Source organism: Aethalodelphis obliquidens, unplaced genomic scaffold (assembly GCF_003676395.1).
Source record: "Aethalodelphis obliquidens isolate GAN/ISIS:26980383/991018 unplaced genomic scaffold, ASM367639v1 scaffold1, whole genome shotgun sequence".
Taxonomy (NCBI): Eukaryota; Metazoa; Chordata; class Mammalia; order Artiodactyla; family Delphinidae; genus Aethalodelphis; species Aethalodelphis obliquidens.
In genome coordinates, this window is record NW_020837945.1 from 83,070,677 (window position 1) to 83,086,627 (window position 15,951).

A 15,951-nucleotide genomic window follows, 5' to 3' on the forward strand; every position below is an offset into this window, starting at 1 on the left:
TCCTGAGGCTGAGGCTGCAGGGAGGCACACACCACCGACAGAGGACGATGTGGTTCAGCATGGTGTCTTCTGTGTGCCTGGAGGGGATTGCTGTATCCTCAAACACCCCGGGAGATACTCTTGACCTTAATCAGTAGTAATCAGTATCAGTAATCAGTAATCAGTAATCTTAGTCAGTAGGTAAACTTAGAATATTGCTAAAAATAACATATAAAGAACCAAAGATGAAAATGCACTTTGAGCAACATAGGACTCCAGGAGTTCCGACTGTTAAAAATAAGTGCCTTCATGCTCAGATGCTTTTCTTTCCATCTACCCAGCTGAGTACTTGATGCCGTGGATGTATAACTTTGCTTTCATTCGTATCTGTGGGTGAGACCAGGACCATCTGGCCCCTCTATTGAGGGTATATATTTCTTTTTCATTCCTGATTGAGTTCCCTGTTGAGATCAGTCTGGTCTGCCTTAATGTGCATGTTTACCACCTGCTGGTGTACGTAAATATTCCTTACATATCTGGAACCCATTGCTTAGTCTTGGGAGTCTCCTTCAGCTGGTGTGATGGGCCTGGGCGGGGTTGAATGTCAAGCCCCTCTATGTGTCTGCCGAGTCTGATGGGGCAGCTGCTCAGTGAGCAGTACACTCTTGCGTACTTACTATTTGTCTGGTAAGAGGTGTCTGACGAATTACTAGATGTATTTGTATTCTCGGCACGCTGCCACAAAGTACCACAAACTGGGTGGCCCCAAACCACAGAAATTTATTCTCTCACAGTTTTGGAGGCTAGAAGTATGAAATCAAGTTGTCAGCAGGGCTATGCTCCCTCTGAAACCGGTAGGATCCTTCCTTGCCTCTACTACATTCTAGTGGTTTGCCAACAGTCTTTGGTGTCCTTGGCTTGTAGGTTCATCATCCCGGTCTCTGCCTCTGTTGTCACATGGGCCCTCTCATTCTGTGTCTCTGTCTTTATGTGGCTCTCTTATAAGGACATCAGTCCTACTTAGATTAAGGGTCCACCCTACCTCATTACTCCAGGATGACCTCATCTTAACTAATACCATCTACACTGACCCTATTTCCAGATAAGGTCACATTCTTAGGTACTGAGGGTTAGATTTCAACATATCTTTTTGGGAGACACTTTTCAACCCATAACACTAGGCATCACTGTACAGTATTAAAGAACACTTCCTAGACTAAGTCTAGGGAAACTGTACACATTCCTTTCCTGGAAACCAACATTACAGACCCTTCAATCTTGAACATATGGTTGTTGAGGTCTTTAACTCTGTTCAAAGGACTCAACTCAGCAGACATGGGAGGAATCTGAACAAGTGGTAGAATCTAAAACCTTGAATTACACATTCCTTCCAGGAAGAGGTAGAGAAAGGGAAGATTTAAGAGGTAGGAGATGGGCTAAACCGGAAATCCAGAAAGTGAGGTATCAAACCATAGGTGGCAATTTATCAAGTTATTGGTGCTGGGAATTCCAGCCTTAGGTAATATGGATTTTCCTCTGGCAAATAGACCACAGCAGTGGCAACTGGGCGGTGTTCAGAGACCCCAAAAGGCAGATATTTATAATCAGGGAGCTCACAGATAAAACCAGAGCACGGTGGGGCCCCGAAACTTGGGAGCCTGAGCAGGCTGTCAAGATAGGAACCTGGGCCCATGGAGACACAACAGGAACTGACCTAGCAGAACTGTCCGACAGGGGGAGATTCTAGCTCGATAGGGTCCCATGACGCTAAGTGGGAATCACAGTCAGAGCAGGATGCAGATCCAGAGCAGCCCGGCACTAAACCACATGTGCACCGACTTCGGGTCCTACTGCCCGAGGTCAGAGTTGATTCCCTGTAATGGGCAGAGGCCATTCTCCAGCGTGCAGTCCCGTGGGGCAGCTGGATAGAGACCAAGGTGGAGGGCAAGGAGCAAGAGACCAGGCAAAGCAGGACATGACCCCTGTATGGAACCAGTTGTGATTTCCCGCTGGGCGGGTGCCCCTTCTGTCTAGGTTTGATGAGGACTTCCGAAGACTCTTGTAAAGAGCTCCGAGGAACTTGTTTTTTTTAAAAAAAAAAAAAAAAAGAAAGAGAAAACAGAGCTCTGAGCATTATGGTTCAAAAGTGAGATGCCTGTTGTGACCCCTAAGTTCAGGAAATCTGCTATAAACTATGAGAAAGTCCATATTAGACACAAAAGGAGAGAAAATATTTTATTGTGAAAACTTGCATTGCCATCTAGATAAATGTCACTCAGAGGCTGTGCTAATCTTGTTGTTGTTGTTGTTTTGGGGGGGGGTGGATTGTGCTAATCTTGCCCCATGGGAATTCCCACCAGTCTGTGTTGAACCAAACAAAAACGTGATTAACCTTTTATCCCTCAGACTTGGGATGGAGAACACAGGTTTCACCCTGATCTGTTGGTGTATCAGTGTACAAGGCAGCTGGAGAGAGAGCAGATCTCATCAACCCTGAGGCAAGCTCAGGCAGACTCCAGAGTGTTAGAGGGACAAGCAAGATCAGGTGCTTTCAGCATCTCTTTTTGATTAGAAGCAGGTGAGCTTCTCCTTGGACTTAGGCCCATGCTCTGCCATTTCAGTTTTAGACCATCATTCTTTAAGTGAGAGGGCTCTTCCTAGATGGCATGCCTGCAGAGAATGTCTTCCCCATCTAGACCATTCACGGCTAGGACTTGATCAGAACTATTTCGGATCCTGGTATTCAGGATCCTGGGATTATTGTGTCCACTTGAAAAATGCATCAAATATAAGAGTCAAAACCACCAAGCAGTGCAACCAGGCATCTAAAGTGACCATGTCCCCTGTCAGTTTAACAGCTACCAGCTATCAAGTGTCTGCCATGTTCCAGGCACTGTATCTACACAGCTTTAATGTTCACAGCAGCCTACCAGGTTGTGTCACTATCCCCCCATTTTATAGATGAGGAGACTGAGGACTAACTTGTCCAAGGTCACGCGGATGGTAAGAGGCAGAGCAGGGATCGAACCCAGTCTGCCCGGATCCTGTGTGTGCACACACCGCCCTCCACCATGCTGCTTTCTGCCTCTGTTATTACTGAAAATACTTAAGTTGTGACATACTAATGTGTTATCAGGACCTCAAATAAGCATGGGAGGAATAAGTTCTTCTTTCTTACAAAAAATATTAGACAGTATACATGGGCTACAACAGTGAATAAGATCCAGACAAGGATTCTAATCCAATGGAGGAGAGAGACAAGTGAACAAAGTGACCAGTGCCATTATAGGGGTGGGCAGGGGGACCACCAGTCCAAGCTTGAAGGGTAAGGAGACACTTCCTGAAGACCCCATCTAAGTTGAGAGCTGAAGGACAAGAAGGAATCACAGCCAGGGAATAAGAACAATGATAATAATAACACAGTAATTGTAGCTCTCACGTACACACTGCCGGTCCTGCCGCAGCTACTGCTGTAAGTGCTTTATACATGTGAAATATAGTCCCCGAAACAACCTTTTTGAGAAGGTGCTCTTTTATCCCTGTCTTACAGTTGAGGGAACTGAAGCGTAGAGTAGTTAGGCTAACTTGGCCAAGGTCACACAGCTGTCATTGATAGAAGCTGTGAAGGAGTCAGGCAGTCTGGCTCCAGAGCCCTTGTCTTACCAGTGCCTCTCAAGTAAAAAGGTGGGGAGAGGTCGCATGTTCTAAGTCGGGGGAAGCACACGTGCAAAGGGTCACGAGAGAGCAGGGCTGCTTAGAGAGTTGCTCAGGAGTCCGGAGATGGCGTGTGCCTACCTGCGTTCTCCTCTCGGGCGGAATTCTGCGTTAATGACCTGCTTGCGTTTGCACGCCTGGGATTAGTCTCCACAGACACAGAGACGAGTGTGGATCAGAGCTAAGGTTCTCTCAAATATTTTTCTATTTCCCATATGCCAACCATAATTTATGAGCAAAGCAAATTATACCTAATACCTTTCAGATTACTAGACCCACAAACGCGATGTTTAGCTCGAGACAAGACACCCCAAATTAATGCAACAGCCCCCTTTCCACGCAATATGTTTCATCACCACCTGTTCACCCTCATCCTCCATGACAAAGAGCTTTTTCTCCTGTCTTTAACACTTCCAGAAATACCTAGACCTGTTCTTTTGGTATCAATCTTGATGTCCTTGAGGTGGATACTGTTAGTACAGTAAGCAAGAGTCCCCAAACTAGTTTTCGATGCCAGTAAAATCCTTCCTCCTGAACCCATTATGCTCAGCCTTCTCCTCTGCCTTCCTGCTGGATTGGCTCCTTTCCTGGTCAGCTAGCTGTTGAGACCCCTGCTCAGTGACAGGCTCTCACCCTGGTGCAGCAAGAAGAAAGAGGGTGTTTTTCTAAGTTTATACATATAAGAGAGAGATTTTAACATGTATATGCATAGAAAAAATCTAGAAGGATCTATGCCAAAGAGCTAACAGTGTTTGTTTCTGAGGGTCTGATAAGAAGTCATTAAACATACATTAGTTTTTGTTTTGTCTTTGTATGTCTATATCTCCTAATTTTTCTATAACTAACTTGTATCATTTACATAATAAAAATAATAAAGTTTTGTAAAGAAGAAAGAGGCTCATTCCTGCGACAGGCAGGCAGCAGCGCTCCCATCTCAGCCTCCCGCTGTGGCTGGATGGAGTTTGAGCCCCAGTGTCTAAACCTTTACCACAGTCAGCCTGTGCAGCATGGTCACGTACATGTTGGATCCTTGAGAATTCCTGTTATGTTTCTCACTAGGTCCAATTTGGATCCCTTCAACCAGTACACTGAAGACCAGATCTGGGATGCCCTAGAAAGGACACACATGAAAGAATGTGTAAGTAAAGAACTGACGGAGAGTTTTGCTGGCATTTCAGGGCTGGAAACACAGTGATGCTGTGGTCAGTCTCCAGCCTGCTGTGGCTGCCTCTGTCCAGCCCAGCCTTTCCCTCCACCTCCAGGATGTCTGTGGAGGAGCACTTCAGAGCAGGGCTTCCCAGGCATTTCAGAAAGGGCATAAAGGTTGTTCTCTCCCGACCCTCACCTCCCCCCTTAGCCCCCTCCCATGGTCATATTGCCCTTTTTACTATCCATTCATTGAGAAGATATTAATGACAACCACTCAGAATTCAGTCATGCTTTAAAATCAAGTTCTATTCTTATTCATTATAACAGTACAACATCTTTTTGAAGCATCTATATATGTGTAAGAGATATATCACTTGTGGAGAAAGTGTGTGTATGGATTCACAGACCTCTTAAGGTAACTCAGCAGGCCCCGTCCAGGGGCCACAATCTACAGATACCCCTGGCCTGAAGTAGGGTCTCTTGTGTTCCTGTGCACAAGCCCAGGGTCTCTTCCGCTAATTCAACTAGATCCGCTCTGCCTTCACCTTTATATCGGGCTGCCTCAAACAAGTTCACTTGAAGAACAGGTTCTATAGTTTATGGAAAGAAAGGTTTGACAGCCGTGGGCCTACAGCTTTGGACTTCAGAAAGAGAGTAATTTCGTCTACCCCATTTCTCATCGCATGACCATATTTTCAGAACCAAAAATGACAGGCTTTGGGGACGAAATATTGGAATTTCTGGGACGTTTTGATGATATGAGACTAATAGAATAGTTTAGCTGAAATATGGAATGGCCTAGAAAATGTGGTCCTACTACGTGATCATCACACCTGTACCTTCTTTCTAGGTGAGCTAGGTTCTGGGCTAATAATTCTTTCAACTGTTTCAGAATAATTTATTTTTGCCACTGGATTTTTGACAAAATTTAGATTCTTTTTTTTTTTTCCTATCTTTCAAAATTTACTTTTTTTTTTTTTTTTTTTTACCCTTCTAATCTCGACTTCCTTTCTCCCTAGATTGCTCAGCTACCTCTGAAACTTGAATCTGAAGTGATGGAGAATGGGGATAACTTCTCAGTGGGGGAACGGCAGCTCTTGTGCATAGCTAGAGCCTTGCTCCGTCACTGTAAGGTAAGGCAGTTTGGTGGGTGGCGGGGAAGGGGGATCAGCAGAGATGCGCAGGAAGATGGAAGAACAGCTTTTGCCTGTGGCATGAGGTCCAAAGGCATCCCTGGCTCTGAGCCCAGCAGCACTTCTTAAGAGTGTGCCCAGAGATGTTTCTAAATTAACCTTGACACAATTTGGGTATATGGATATTTTGTTTGCTTGTTTGTTTTTATTTTTAACTTCCCTAAGCCTTCAGTTTCCAAAGGCAATTTGTTTCTAGCCACTGAGTAGTTGTAGTACTGGAAACCATGGATTTGAAAAATTTTAAAACTACAAGACACATCCAGGTCCTCAAATCCAGTCCCCTCATTTTAAAACTGGAAAAGGGAGGTCCAGAAAGATTACTGTACGTGTTTAGAATTACAGAGCAAGTGGGGCGAGTCTTTTGTTAGATCAGTATTTCACATATATCCTTCCATTCATGGAAATCAAGGCAAACCTAGGGGTTTGAAGTTATATCAGTTCTAAGCAAAACAGTATTTTTACATATGCGTGTACCTATTTAGAAAAAAATATATACGGTGTAAAATTCAACTCATAAAATACATTTTAGTGAAACCTAGATTAACCAGAATGCTTAAGGAATTGGTCGGACCCCTCTTTTTCTTCTCTTCCCCGGCAGATTTTGATTCTAGATGAAGCCACAGCTGCCATGGACACGGAGACAGACTTGCTGATCCAAGAGACCATCCGAGAAGCATTTGCCGACTGCACCATGCTGACGATTGCCCATCGTCTACATACAGTCCTGGGCTCTGATAGGATTATGGTGCTGGCCCAGGGGCAGGTACTGAGCCCCCGAGGGACCTTGGCTTGGCATGTGGCCTTGTCTGGGAGGAAAACTGGCCCCTGGCAGGATTGGGCAGATGGCCCTCTTAGAGTAGTCTGAGCATTCAGATAAGCAGCCATAATGACTGTAGTCTGGTTCCTTTTGGGTGGGATGCAGCCCTCCCAGTCAAGAGATTGAGCTGGGAACACTCTTATGGGGTTCTCATTATGCTTTACTACCTGTTCTTTTGTTGCTTGTAAACAGTAACATTTTGACTTAGGTCAGAGAGCACATGTACTTAGTAATTCACTCACATGCACAAGAATTTCCCAAAGCTACTGAGACCAGCCACTATATGTCTGCTTTCTTTGTTTGTTTTTTAATTAATTAATTAATTAATTTTTGGTTGCGTTGTGTCTTTGTTGCTACGTGTGGGCTTTCTCTAATTGTGTTGAGTGGGGGCTACTCTTTGCTGTTGTATGCAGGCATTGCGGTGGCTTCTCTTGTTGTGGAGCATGGGCTCTAGGCGCGCAGGCTTCAGTAGTTATGGCACGTGGGCTTCAGTAGTTGTGGCACGCAGGCTCAGTAGTTGTGGCTCGCGGGCTCTAGAGCACAGGCTCAGCAGTTGTGGCGCATGGGCTTCGTTGCTCTGTGGCATATGGGATCTTCCCGGACCAGGGCTCGAACCTGTGTCCCCTGCATTGGCAGGCGGATTCTTAACCCCTGCCCCACCAGGGAAGTCCCTATATGTCTGCTTTTTACAGTCATGTAGTGGTGCCAAACTTCTTGCTGGTCCCAGCTTTCCAACAATCTGGCCCCCCAGCCTTCTTCGTTTCCTGCTATTTCCTTGCAGTGCTGTTGGCTATAAACAATCTTGAATCCCCTAAGCTTTTTCACCTCTGTGTCTTACTCATACAGTCCCATCTACCGAAAATGCCCTTTCCTCTTGTTACCTCTCCCATATGGATCTGCTTATAATCTGCCTATCCCTCAATAGGGCCAGTGTCTACCTTTCCCCTTATGATGCAGGATGTCTGCTCTAGCACCCAACGTCATACCCTCACACAGCCAGTCCTAAGGAAGAACACTTTGTCCTTATGCCTGTCTCTCGGTCAGGACAACCTTTCCTAGAAGCACCCTAGGAGATGTCCCCTTCCTCTCCTTGGCCAAAGTTGTGTTCCATGCCTTTGCCCTGCAGCAGGGGAGGCTGGGAGAGTATGTGTCCTCTCTCATGGGAGGCAGGTTCTGCCAGCATATCATTCATTTTCTACTGAAATATGATTTCCAGTGGCCGCCTAGAAGTCCATCACAGGAATGGATAATTGTCTGAGTTGATTATACTGACTTTATACTCACTTCCCTTTTTCCCCCTGCCAACTAGGCATCCTGAGCTGTTCCTTTTCTAGCCATAGATTCAGATCAGGTTGCACAACAAGATGACATTTGCCTGGTATGCCTTTGACTTGAGCTGCAATTTTTTCCTCTGCAGCTTATAGGACCTTGTTGATTGATTCCTTCATACCCAAGGCTGAAAGAATTGAGATTTATGTGAAGGAGGTCTGGAGGTTTTTCTCTCTAACCTTTCTCTTAACTAAACCCTGGTTAGTCGGAAAAGAAAAAAAAAAGAACCCATTTGGGCATGACAGGGCTAGTTGAATTGCCACCTTGATTCCATCCTCAGGGGGCTTTGGGCTTTGCCCCCGTTCCTGAGCAGTGGATCCTCTAAATCACCCCATGTGTCCCCGAGTCACATTCTGATACCATCTCCTTCCTTTACAGGTGGTGGAGTTCGACACCCCATCGGTCCTTCTGTCCAATGACAGCTCCCGGTTCTATGCCATGTTTGCTGCTGCAGAGAACAAGATCGCCGTCAAGGGCTAACTCCTCCCGCCGCTGCCCAAGTCTCTTTTCTTTGGAGCATTGCCATTCCCTGCCTGGGGCGGGCCCCTCATCGTGTCCTCCTGCCGAAACCTTGCCTTTCCCGATTTTATCTTTAGCACAGCAATTCAGGATTGGCTTGTGTGTTTCACTTTTAGGGAGAGTCATATTTTGATTATTGTATTTATTCCATATTCATGTAAACAAAATTTAGTTTTTGTTCTTAATTGCACTCTAAAAGGTTCAGGGAACCGTTATTATATATGTATCAGAGGCCTATAATGAAGCTTTATACGTGTAGCTATATCTATATATAATTCTGTACATAGCCTATATTTCCAGTGAAAATGTAAGCCGTTTATTTTATATTAAAATAAGCACTGTGCTAAGAACAGTGCAGATTCCTTTCTATCATTTTTGTACAGTTTGCTGCACTAGGATCTGGTTTCACTATTAGACTATAGGAAGGGTAGCATATGTTCTTCCCCAGCTGGTTGTTTCATGGTGCCGGGTTTTCTGGGTGTCCAAAAGGAAGGCGTGTGGCAATAGCGGGCCCTCCAGTGGGCCCCCTGCCGCCTCCCCAGCAGCCACTCCAGGGCGGGGTGGAGCGGGGGCCACTGGAGGCCACGCAGAGCACCGTGAATTCTCAGGGCTCCTGCTTTCTGTCCTGTTGTCACTTCACTGTTTCTGTCGGGAGAGCAGTGGGGCAAAGTCCCAGACCCCTCTTCGTTCCCTCCGTCGGAAATGAGAATCGCCGAGACGTTCCTCGGTGAGGGGGGAGTGTCCTTCCTGCTTTCCTCCTTTTCTCTGCTGTTTCTCAACAAGCATCAAGTCTGTTCCAAGTGTCCCACTGCCTCAGGTTCCTAACGCTGGCCACCGCACAGCGCTCTCCGGCTCCTCAACCCATCGGTCCAAACCCTGGAGCCCACTGCTGCTTTTCCCGGTGGTACTTCTTCATTTGCCTTCATTTGCCCCACGAGCCCACAGTTCAGTGACAGGGTTCAGGATTTTGTGGGTCTTTTCCCCTTTCTCCCTGTGGTCGCTGCAGAGTCTCTTCCTCTCTCCAAAGTCTGCGACTTTAAGCAGCTCTTGCTCATCAGTGTCTCACACTGGTGTAGAAGTTTTTTGTACTGTAAAGAGACCTACCTCAGGTTCTGAGTGCCGTGTGGTTCGGTGTGTTCCCACAAACCCCGTTTGTGCTCTGGGGCCAGTAGCTCAGGTGGGCGTGGTCGCTGCTGTCATCCGTCCAATGGTCAGCGTTGCATGTCGTGACCAACTAGACATTCTGTCGCCTTAGCATGTTTGCTGAACACCTTGTGGAGGCAAAAATCTGAAAAAGTGAATAAAATTATTTTGGATTTTCTAAAACTCTTGGTGTATAAAATAATTCTCTGGGAGGGGAACAAGCTGTCTTTGAATGGCTTCGGAGTCCCGGAGCCTCGGAGCCGAATATCCAGCTGTGGAGTGACAGATGGGAGGGACCAGTAGCAGAGCTGGTTGGTTGCAAGGGGCGTGGAGCCCCACTTGCCTGGAATCACTGCGGCGGGCCTTAGTCCCTCCAGCCTGTGTTCCTGGGCATGGTCGTCAAACCAAGCTCCTGTGCTGCTAATAAGAGGGTGGGGAGTGGGAAGGGATGTGGTAAGATGGATGGTTGTGGTGAAACACATTTTAAATGAAGTTTGTTGAGGGTTTTCAGCAATTCAAACAATATAATGGCCCTTTCAGCCAATTCATTCAGGTTAACTCATTGAGAATTAAGTGCCCATTCGAAAGGGTACTCATTCTAGAGTTTCTCAATATCTCATGTTGAATGCGGCCAAGAAAGCGGCATTAAACTATTTGGTATTGGTTCTGCTGAGTCATCAGAAATCGTATCTTAAACCCAGCCCTTTTTGTAAACTGGTGTCTTGAAAATTCAGGGGTTTGGCTGTTGAGTCAAAAATTCAAGGCTTCCCTCGTGGCACAGTGGTTAAGAATCCGCCTGCCAGTGCAGGGGACACGGGTTCAAGCCCTGGTCCCGGAAGATCCCACATGCCGCGGAGCAACTAAGCCCATGCGCCACAGCTACTGAGCCTGCGCTCTACAGCCCGCGTGCCACAACTACTGAAGCCCTCGTGCCACAACTACTGAAGCCCGTGTGCCACAACTACTGAAGCCCGCATGCCACAACTACTGAAGCCCTCGTGCCACAACTACTGAAGCCCGCGTGCCACAACTACTGAAGCCCGCGTGCCTAGAGCCTGTGCTCCGCAACAAGAGAAGCCACCTCAATGAGAAGCCTGCGCACCGCTACGAAGAGTAGCCCTCGCTCGCCACAACTAGACTGCGTGCAGTAATGAAGACCCAACGCAGCCAAAAATAAATAAATTAATTAAATTTAAAAAAAAATTCAGTTGTCACATTTCAAGTGCTCTTGTAGCCACATGTGGCCTGTGGCTACTGTACTGGACAGCGCAGACATAGAACATTCCCATCATTGTGGAAAGTTCTGTTGGACGGCGCCAATGTAAGCAACCATGTTTTTGGATGCACTGGATTTACCCTCCAAGAAGGGTAACAAAAATATCGTATAATACTGCTTATATGTGGAATCTAGAAAGATGGTAGAGATGAACTTATTTGCAAAGCAGAAATAGAGTCACAGATGTAGAGAACAAACTTATGGTTACCAAGGAGGGAAGAAGTGGGTGGGATGAATTGGGAGATTGGGACTGACATATATACACTTCTATGTATAAAATAGATAACTAATGAGAACTTACTGTATAGCACAGGGAACTCTACTCAGTGTTCTGTGGTGACCTAAATGGGAAGGAAATCTTAAAAAGAGTGGATATAAGCACACGTATGACTGATTCACTTTGCTGTACAGCAAGAAATTAACACAACAGTCTAAAGCAATTATACTCCAATAAAAATAAAAAAAAAAAGAAGAGTAACAAGGTCAGCAGAAGGAGCCCTACGTGGTTGCCCTAGTCAAGCTCACTGCAGCACGTGACACTAACTTCCCCTCCTTCAGTTTTGTTCTTTCATCTCTTGGGTTTCCTCCCACCCCTGTAACCTGCTTTGTCCCCTTAAAAGGAGGCATTTCCCTGCCTTTTGCCCTCTCCCTTTGCTCTCCTTGCCTGGATTCTTTCACTCCCACCAACACAAACCTTCAACTGTGGACTTGACCTCTCTCTTTAGTACCAATCTCTGCTGCCTGCTGGGCGCATCTCCCAGGCCCCTCAAACAGCTTCTTGCAAATCAGTGCTCCCTGTCTTAATTAATAGCCCCTCTGACTTCCTTAAGTCTTTCAGGCTAGAAGCCTTGAGTTATTTCAGTTCTCCTGCCCGTTCCCAGTAAATTTAGCCACTTCCAGGTCCTATGTATCACCACTACCACCCCCTTCTCGCCCTCTGCCCTAATTTAGACTCACCTCCTTTCTTTTTTTAAATATTGTAGTTACAGCCTCATAGCTAGTCTCCTTGCCTCAGTGTCTTTCTCCAAACCACTGTATATACCACTGCCAAAACGCAAACCAAAATGCAAGTGGATCAAATACTTTATCCTCCAAAAATCTTCAGGGGACATTTGCCTGTAGAGTGGCCTATATTCCTGAGTTTGGCAGTCAGGGTGTCCATTATTTGCCTCCAACCCTCCTTTTCTACTCAATCTTTCCAAAAACAAGTCAATATTTTCACACCTTTAAGTCTTTGCTATTTTCTTAGCCTGGAATCCCTTGATTCTCTCTTGTCAAACAAAGCCATGTTTTCTTTCAACAAAACCATGTTTTTTTTCTTAAACTCAGTTCAGATACTATGTCCTCCACAAAGCCTTTCTCTTAAAACTAAGTTCCTCTGGGTTCCTCCAACACTTTGCGCACAAATCTATTTTGAGGTTTATTTCCGTTTGCTCTGCATATAATGGTTGATTATTTCCTTATATTTTAGCCCATGAATATAAACTTGAAGGCAGTAAATCATCTTATTAAATATACCTTTAATTATAAGGTATATTTTGTATACCTTATAACTCCTGGCTTAAGTATTACGTTTTACATATAGAAGGTGCTTAATAAGTATGACACTACTTAGCTGACTCTTGAATCATGCCTTATACGTGGATGCTCAGTGAATATTTGTTAATAGAAGCCAGTGTTGCAGACTTTTCTTTGTGGTCATGACAAAAAAGAATTTGATTCCTCGGGAATTCCTTGGCAATCCAGTGGTTAGGACTCTGCACTTTCACTGCCATGGGCCCGGGTTCAATCCCTGGTCGGCATTTGAGGTGTGGCTTAGTGATGTGACAGCTCCTTTCCTACCCCTTTCCTGATTGATCACCTAGAAATAGGGCCTAATATTGAGAGGAAATGAGTCACGGGTGGGGGGGGGGGCACACAGAAACCTTACCTTGCACTGATGGTTGCCTGCATGGTCGTGAGACATATTTTCTAAATAAATTTTTTTCCTTATTATAAAAATAATGCATGTTTTTTGTACAAAATTTGGAAAATGCAGACAGGTGCAGTGCAGAAACCCAAAATTGCCTGAACCCTACCATGGCAGTGTGTTTTACAAGCATGGCTGCAACAGTACCTCCCATCTCATGGGCTTTCCTGCAATGTGACCTTGCTACTCTCCCATCAAGAGGTGGAGTCTTGTATCTCCACCCCCTTGAATCTGCGTGGGCTCTGTGGCTACTTTAACCAACAGAATATGGTGGTGCTGTGCCAGTTTTGCACAAAGCCCTTTTGTGGCCTAGCAGCTCACACTTCCTGCCTCTTGGAAGCCAACCACCATGTCAGCAGTGCAGCTACCTGGAGACCAGCATACCGTGAGATTTACAAAGCATATGGAGGGTTCCTGGAAGATGAGAGAGTGTATGGAGATGGAGTGAGGCCGGGGAGTACTGAGACATCAGACATGCGAGTGAAGAAGCCATTTTGGAAGTGAAACCTCCAGCCCCAGTCATCCCAGCTGATGCCACGTAAATCAGAGATGAACTGGCCAGCCAGAACTGTCCCCAAATTCCTGAGCAAAATAAAATGTTTTTAAGCCATTACATTGTGGGGTGGTTTCACAACACTACTGAGGCATCCATCACCCAAAAATAGCCAGTGTTATCTTGTTGTATTCTTTTCTTTTTTCTTTTTTTTTTTGCGGTACGCGGGCCTCTCACCGCTATGGCCTCTCCCGCTGCGGAGCACAGGGTCCGGACGCGCAGGCTCAGCGGCCATGGCTCACGGGCCCAGCCGCTCCGCGGCATGTGGGATCTTCCCGGACCGGGGCACGAACCCGCGTCGCCCGCATTGGCAGGCGGACCCCCCCAACCACTGCGCCACCAGAGAAGCCCTCTTTTCTTTTTTTTTTTTTTTTTCTGTTTTTTTTTCGGTAGGCGGGCCTCCCACCGCTGTGGCTTCTCCCGTTGCGGAGCACAGGCTCCGGACGCGCAGGCTCAGCGGCCATGGCTCATGGACCCAGCCGCTCCGCGGCATGTGGGATCTTCCCGCCCCGACCGGGGCACGAACCCGTGTCCCCTGCATCGGCAGGCGGACTCTCAACCACTGCGCCACCAGGGAAGCCCCTTCTTTTCTTTTTTTTAACGGGTTTTTTGTTTGTTTTTGGCTGTGCCATGCAGCATGCGGGTTCCTAGTTCCCCAACCAGGGATCGAACCCTCGCCCCCTGCGGTGGAAGCACAGAGTCTCAACCATTGTTCCGCCAGGTAAGTCCCTGGTTGTATTCTTTCTTTTTTTTTTTTTTTTTAATGTTTTTATTGGAGTATAATTGATTTACAATGGTGTGTTAGTTTCTGCTTTATAACAAAGTGAATCAGCTATACATATACATATATCCCCATATCTCTTCTCTCTTGCGTCTCCCTCCCTCCCACCCTCCCTTTCCCACCCCTCTAGGTGGTCACAAAGCACCGAGCTGATCTCCCTGTGCTATGCAGCTGCTTCCCACTAGCTATCTATTTTACGTTTGGTAGTGTATATATGTCCATGCCACTCCCTCACTTTGTCCCAGCTTACCCTTGCCCCTCCCCGTGTCCTCAAGTCCATTCTCTAGTAGGTCTGCGTCTTTATTCCTGTCTTGCCCCTAGGTTCTTCATGCCTGGTTGTATTCTTTATAGCTTTTTCTAAACATGTATTTTTTTCCTTTTTAAAAAATTATGAAAAATACTATGTATGCATTTTTGTTAGAAATCCAAGTAGCACTTAAACATAAAAAATGTAGAGAGTAGAAATGCATCTTAATCACTCCCTACAGAAAAAGGCAACCACTGTTAATAATTTGATCTGTATTTTTCCAGGCATTTTTTAAAAACACATAACAGCATTATTCATTTAAAATATAATTCAGGGACTTTCCTGGCGGTCCAGTAGTTAGGGCTTGGCACATTCACTGCCATGGCCCCAGGTTCAGTCCCTGGCCGGGGAACTAAGATCCCACAAGCCTCACGGCACAGCCAAAATAAAATAAAAGTCATTAAAAATAAAATTAGGATAACTTACATATACAACTTGTATGATCTCAACTAATATATTATGAACATTTTCTCATGTCAACTATTCTTCAGAAACATGATTTTAATAGTTTTATAGCATTGTCTTGTAGAGATACACTTATTTGTTTCATTCAAAAAGTATTTATTGAGCATCTAGTATAAGGCAGACACTGTTCTAAGAACTGACAGTATAGTAGTGAATAAAACAGAGAACATCCTTGCCCTCATGGACTTTACATCCTATTGGGAGAACAGTCAGTCAGTAAGATATATGGAATATTAGATAATGATAAGGTCCAGGAAAAAAATAAATAAAGCAGCGAAGGGCACCAGAGGGTAAAATTATAGAGAGGCTGTCCAGTCTCACTGAGAAGATGACTTTGATGTGCTTTTTATATGAACAATCCAATTTTTTTTTATTTGCTTGCACTGGGTTTTAGTTGTGGTAGGCAGGCTCCTTAGTTGAAGCTCATGGGCTCCTTAGTTGCAGCATGCAGACTCCTTAGTTGTGGCATGCAACTAGTTGCAGCATGCATGTGGGATCTAGTTCCCTGACCAGGGATCGAACCCGGGCCTCCTGCATTGGGAACATGGAATCTTATCCACTGCGCCACCAGGAAAGTCTCTAAACAATCCAATTTTGATGGATATTTAGGTTGTTTCAGTTTTCAGTTTTCCATGTTGTCTTTAAATTTGATTTTTTAAATATTTATTTATTTATTTTTGGCTGCATTGGGTCTTCCTTGCTGTATGTGGGCTTTCTCTAGTTGTGTCGAGTGGGGCTATTCGTTGTGGTGTGCGGG

General features: G+C 45.6%; 1 protein-coding gene across 6 annotated transcripts in view; it reads left to right on the forward strand.

Moving 5' to 3' along the window:
* Positions 1-10,026, forward strand: part of ABCC5 (ATP binding cassette subfamily C member 5) — an 88,500-nt gene extending 78,474 nt beyond the window's left edge. For all 6 annotated transcript variants that reach the window (XM_027110507.1, XM_027110466.1, XM_027110457.1 and 3 more), the window contains 4 exons: positions 4,753-4,831; positions 5,862-5,975; positions 6,634-6,798; positions 8,560-10,026. In XM_027110507.1, the coding sequence (XP_026966308.1) occupies positions 4,753-4,831; positions 5,862-5,975; positions 6,634-6,798; positions 8,560-8,661 (460 nt within the window). In that variant the 3' untranslated portion in view covers positions 8,662-10,026. The remainder of the gene's footprint in view (positions 1-4,752; positions 4,832-5,861; positions 5,976-6,633; positions 6,799-8,559) is intronic.
* The last annotated feature ends 5,925 nt before the right edge of the window (positions 10,027-15,951 follow it).